General features: G+C 38.9%; 1 protein-coding gene across 5 annotated transcripts in view; it reads right to left on the reverse strand.

Annotated features, from left to right (window-relative positions):
* Positions 1–6,490, reverse strand: part of Swt1 (SWT1 RNA endoribonuclease homolog) — a 62,887-nt gene that overhangs the window by 40,231 nt on the left and 16,166 nt on the right. For all 5 annotated transcript variants that reach the window (XR_003843903.1, XM_029539129.1, XM_029539133.1 and 2 more), the window contains 2 exons: positions 5,208–5,266; positions 3,216–3,888 (listed from right to left, as the gene is read on the reverse strand). Coding sequence is in view for 4 of the 5 variants with exons in the window: in XM_029539129.1 (XP_029394989.1) it covers positions 3,216–3,888; positions 5,208–5,266 (732 nt within the window). In the remaining variant the exon portion in view is untranslated. The remainder of the gene's footprint in view (positions 1–3,215; positions 3,889–5,207; positions 5,267–6,490) is intronic.

Below are 6,490 nucleotides of genomic sequence, written 5' to 3' on the forward strand. Positions count from 1 at the left end.
TGTCCCTGTCGGCCCCACCCCTCACCCCACCAGACCTCTAAACTCCCTGGGGCCTCCAGTCTCTTGAGGGTTAGGTGCATCTTTTCTGACTGAACCAGATCTGGCAGTCCTCTTCTGTATATGTGTTGGAGATGTCCTATCAGCTGGTGCATGCTGCCTGGTTGGTGGTCCAGTGTCTGAGTGATCTCAAATGTCAAGGAAGCTAGAATGATGAGAACTGCTAGTAACTAGACATTCTAAGTTCCTATGTGACCTTGTTTAGACTGTTCCTACCCGGTGTTCTCTAACCTCATGTGACCTCCAGAAAGGTCAGTGAGTTTACCACATAACAATGGCACACGACTTTAATCCCAGCACTCAGGAGGCAGAGGCAGGCGGATTTCTGAGTTCGAGGCCAGCCTGGTCTTCAAAGTGAGTTCCAGGACAGCCAGGGCTATACAGAGAAACCCTGTCTCGAAAAAACCAACCAACCAACCAACCAAACAAACAAACAAATGCAAACAGAAGGCATTTTACTTAGGTTGCACCTTATATGCTTTATTAAATATACTGAATGAGGTCAACAGTTTTATTTGGAGTCAAATTGACTCTAAATGAGAAAACATGACGATCTTGCTTCCCTGATTACCTCTCAGTGCCTCTCTTTCATCTATGAGATACAAAACAAACTGCTAGGCTTTCCTATGAGACAGTTTTAGTTATCGTTCTATTGCTATGAAGCAACACCATGACCAGTCAACACTTTTTTTTTTTTTTTTTTTTTTTTTTTTTTTNGTCCTGGAACTCACTTTGTAGACCAGGCTGGCCTCGAACTCAGAAATCCGCCTGCCTCTGCCTCCCGAGTGCTGGAGTCAACTCTTATAAAAGTGTTTAACTGGGAGGCTTGCTTACAGTTTCAGAGGGTTCACCCATGATCATCATGGCAGGAAGCAGACAGGACTGTCTGCATAGCACTGGAGCAACATCTGAGAACTACATTCTATCCACAGGCAGCAGGCAGAGACACACTGGGCCTGGTTTGGCTTTTAGAAATCTTAAAGCCCACCCAAAGCAACACACCTCCTCCAATAAGGAAATACCTCCCAATCCTTGCACAGCTAGTTCATCAATCAAGACTAAGCAAATATGTGAGCCTATAGGGCATTCTTATTTAAACCAGCACAGACATAAAATAATCTATTATTTAATCCTAAATTTCTATCCAATACTTCTCTTTCTGTGTCTGTGTGCCTTGGTCTCTTTTCTTCTGCTATATGCAGAACATGCTAGTCTTGAACTTGTGACAATAACCCGCCTCAGCCTCCAGAATCTGGGATTATATAAGCATGCAATGTCACAGATTCTCTGTGTATGCGGGGTTTTTTTGTTTATTTTTAGGACAAAGTCTAGTTTAACTCACTCCAGGAAGTCCTTGAATTCACAAGGGTAAGAGTGAATTCCTGTAAATTTCTGAACCTCCTTTCTCCACCTCCCAGGTGCTAGGATTACAGTTGTGTGTTATTACATCCAGATTTTAAAGTGCCAAAGTTATAATATTCCAACATTCTAAAAATTCTCTTAAAGGTGAATAATTTACTTTACCATAGAAAAGGTCAGAGAAAGGTTATTAAAGTGATTCACAAATGCCAATGTAATCTAGAAGAAAAAATGTGCCAAGGTTTCTGGCCTGGATTCTGTTCATGTTATGACACAATAGAGACATCAAGATTAGTACATGAAAGAAGTAAGTTCACAGAAAGAATTGAAATGCATCTCTACCAGGATTACATGTAAGATCAACACATGTACAAGAAAAGCTTCTGATACATAAATATGGGAGAAGGTGATCAGAACCCTAGGGAACTGGAGCTTTTGAGCCTTGGACTTATGCTAGCTTTTTAGCCTACTTCCATTCTCAGGACTACCATTATATTTCTTAATAGTCAATCTTTATTCCTATAATTATCAAATTGTACAATTCTTTGTTCCAAGACACTAGAACCATGAAATCTCAGTGGATATACTGATGTTCATATAAACAGTAAAATGCCTTCTGCCTAGAATATTCCTGCTTCCACATTCCATCCCATTTCACCTTCACCTGAGTAGCTCTACCCATTCTTTTATTCTCAATATAAATGTTGGTCTCTAGTCAGTCTTTAAGTTATAGTGTACCAAGGCTGTATTATTCTTACATTATACATCCTAATATTAAGTGAGAATTACTTTATTATATTTAAAGAACTCTTTCTCCTTACATGAGTAAGTCTCTAAAATCAAGACCATGTGTCTCTTACAGGCAGTGTCTGAAACAGCAGACTGAGAAAGTAATCTGTTGAAGAATTAAGTCTTTAGAATAGTGACTCCTGCAGGCTCGTCTGAGTTTAGAAAAGCCTAAGAGACTACTACAGAGCTTATGTCAAAGGACTATGAGAACTTACTTTGCATACCACATTCCTTTTTGTTATGAATACTTAATATCTGCTATGAAATTGAAGCAGAACAGGGTAGCAATTAGTTTCACAACACCTTGCCAAAAATAGCATATAAGGAAAATAAGTAGGAAAAGAAGTCTGAAAAATAGCACAGACACACACCGCCCCAGGAATGGCTGGCTCTCACCACAGGCACAAGCACAGAGATACTCCAGTCTCTGAAAGTGCACCTATTACGTTACTATATACCTTGGACAGAATAAGATTCTAATTTAAGATGTGATAACACAATGTACAAGGTTGTATGTAGAACTACATGTAAAAGAGCATCCACAGAAAAGTCCAGTGCTAAAATAAGTCAGAAAGTCCACACTAAAGTAACAAAAAACTGCAACTCTTTGTGCAGTAGGTAGGAAGTTAAATGGCTCTCTGCCCATCATCTCTGCCCAGGCCAACTTCCTCCCTTTGGAAGTTATCTTCTAATAAGCTGCCGCTGCCTAGAATGGTATTTCTTCTGAATAAATTCTCTCCTTTTGCTTATGAATATCTGCAGGTCTTTGTCCAGTTCTATGTATCAGAGCACAAAAACCCAGATATTGCACTATGATTCCAAAACCAGGTGGCATCAATATTATCCTAAGGAAGCTAGAATGACAAAAACTAATATAGGACACAAACACAATTATCTGCATGACTAAGTTAGAGTCAGTCCTCTGTGATTATCATCATAACAGAAGCAACTAAAACCTGAGTATTATAAATATTTTTACTAAAAACCAAACTTCTCATTTTATACATTACCTGGGCATGGTTTTCCTTAGAATCTGAACCATTTGTTCCTTGGTGCTCACGACGGTACTTCCTTATCCTCTCACCAACAGTCTGCTTATGTGTAGAATCTGAAAACGAGTTCTCAGTTTTGTGCCTGGCCAGATTTAATGACATCTGGTGACTTTGCAAGTGTTCCTTCTCCTCCTGCTTAGTCTTTGACTTACTAGACTCTATGCTAAAGATGTTTTCTTCGGCAAGCTTCTGGGGGATAGTAGATTTTTTTGGAATTTTGAAGCTAATCTTCTTTCTTCCTGATTCAAATGGTTCCTTGATCAAATAATTCTGAGGAAGGTGATTTTTCTTGCATTTCTCCAATTCTTCAGAACTATCTTTATTATTTTTTTCTTTCTTGAGTTCTTTCATCTTCTTCTGAATAAGCAAAGAAGGCCAATTCTTTTCCTTTGTCTGGTCTTCAGCTTTAGATTTTATATCTTTGGTAATTTTAATGCACCTATGGTTTTTTATTTCATAATCAAGCTTACTTCCAATATTTGTCAATTTATAATCTTTAACTTTAGTATCTTTAGTTCCATTTGATGAACAACTGTGTGAAATAATTTGATTATTACTTAAATATGATGCTACTTGGGTCGAAGAATTGAATTTTAGTCTCTTTTTAGGCATGCCAACGTCTACATTCGATCTATAAAGCAGCACAGAAACTTAGGTTAGTTATATTTGTTATACATTCTGTTGCAATGCGTCACTACCTTAGAGTTAACTAAGCTCATTATAAGAAATACAAGAAACAGGGCTAGAGGCTCAGTGCCTAAGAGTTTGTTCTGCTCACAAAGAAGGTCTGAGTTTTATTCCCAGAACCCACACTGGTTACGCATAACTGTCTGAAACTTAATGTACACATTATACTTTTTATATGTATCCCCATTTTGGGGGGGGGGGGAGGTCGAGACAGGGTTTCCTGTGTAGCCCTAGCTGTCCTGGAACTCACTCTGTAGACCAGGCTGACCTCAAACTCAGAAATTCACCTGCCACTGCCTCCCAAGTGCTGGGATTAAAGGTGTGCACCTCTATGCCCAGCTTATCCCCATTATTAACAAAAATTCCTTAACTATAAAATCTTATCCAAAGAATGAAAAAATTAAAGTCAACTAAATTCCCTGTGTCTACCATTATTCTTTACATCTTTAGCTGCAATCACATGATAGTTAATTAAAATAATTTTAGAGCCAAATCTATAATTTGCAAAATTACATATTTTCTCACAGGTAATATATAAAGATAATCTATATATGATTTCTAAATTAGCTTCCCAAGCTCTGTACTAGCAATATGATAAAGTTATGGATCTTATTATAATTATGTATCAAAACCAAGTCCCTTGAGTTAATAATCTATACTGTGTCTAAGTGCATTTATACACAGTTTTAATGAATTTTTACTTAACTTTTTCTTAAACTCCCAATAATGACATTACCAGAAATATCTGCATACAGAACAGTACTAATCAAAGCAAATACAAGGTTTATTTAGTCCTGAGCCAGCAAGAGAGCTCAGCGGATAAGGGTACTTGCCACCACCATGCCTGACAACTTGAGTTCGATGCCTGGACCTCCACAGTGGAAAAAACCCTATTCTCCCAAGGTTATTCTCTGACCTCCACAAACATACCATACCAAGGCACACATAAAATAAATAAATATAAAAATAATTAAAATTGAAATAAACAAATATTTAGTCTGATGTTTACCATGGTAACTCAAAATAAGGCAAGAGGATCTTGAGCTCAAGATCTAACCTACGCTACATGGCAGGTTCCAAGCTAGCCTGACCTACATAGAGAGCAACACTCTGTCCCTAAATCCCAAGGGTGTTGATATAGCCCAGTGCTTGCCTAGCACAAAAAAAAAATACTGGATTTCAATCCCAAGTACCCAAAAAAATTTATTTAGTCTAATTCTGAGCCAAAACTATAAAAGATGTCAAGAAAAAAGGAGAATTTACCTTTTAAGACTGTGTTTTCTGTTTGTATTATAGAATACAACGTCTGTATCATCTGGTTTCTGAAATTAAAAAGAAAATTTAGAAAATATAAATTGTGTATTGTTAGAATTACAGGTAAGAATGGAAAACATTTGTGTTTATGAATAGGCTGCCACAACTAATTTAGTAATACTTTATTTTCATTAGATATTTTCTTTGTTTACATTTCAAGTGTTATCCTCTTTCCTGGTTCCCCTATGAAAAACACCCTCCCCCTATCCCGTCCCCCATATCCCCTCCCCCTTCCCCCCCNCCCCCCCCGCTCACCAACCCACCCACTCCTGCTTCTTGGCCCTGGCATTCCCCCACACTGGGGCATAGTGCCTTCATAGGACCAAGAGCCTCTCTACCCACTGATGTCTGACTAGGCCATCCTCTGCTGCAAATGCAGCTGTAGCCATCAGTCCCACCATGTGTGCTCTTTGGTTGGTGGTTTAGTTTCTGGGAGCTCTGGGGGTACTGGCTAGTTCATATTGTTGTTCCTCCTATGGGGCTGCAAACCCCTTCAGCTTCTTAGGTCCTTTCTCTGGCTCCTTCATTGGGGACCCTATGCTCAATCCAATGGATGGCTATGAGCAATCACTTCTGTATTTGTCAGGCACTGGCAGAGCCTCTCAGGAGAGACCTATATCAGGCACCTGACAGCAAGCACCTGCTGGCATCAACAGTGTCTGGGTTTGGTGACTGTAAATGGGATGGATATTATTCCTTGTATAGTCAGTCTCTAGATGGTCATTTCTTCAGTCTCTACTCCACACTTTGTCTCTGTAACTTCTTCCAAGGGTATTTTGTTCCGCCCTTCTAAGATGGATAGAAGTATCCACACTATGGTCTTTCTTCTTTTTGAGTTCCATGTGGTTTGTGAATTGTATCTTAGGTATTGGGAGCTTCTGGGCTAATATCCACCTCTCAGTGAGTGCATATCATGTATGTTCTTTTATGATTGGGCTACCTCACTCAGGATGATATACTCTAGATCCATTCATTTGCTTACAAATTTCATAAACTCATTGTTTTTAATAGCTGAATAGTACTCCATTGTGTAAATGTACCACTTTTTCTGTATCCATTCCTCTGTTGAAGNACATNTGGGTTCTTTCCAGATTCTGGCTATTATAAATAAGGTTGCTATGAACATAGTGGAGTATATGTCCTTATTACATGTTAGAGCATCATCTGGGTATATGCCCAGGAGTGGTATTGCTGGATCTACCGGTAGCACTATGTCCAATCTTCTGAGGAAC

The sequence above is a fragment of the Mus pahari genome, chromosome 5 (assembly GCF_900095145.1).
Source record: "Mus pahari chromosome 5, PAHARI_EIJ_v1.1, whole genome shotgun sequence".
NCBI lineage: Eukaryota > Metazoa > Chordata > Mammalia > Rodentia > Muridae > Mus > Mus pahari.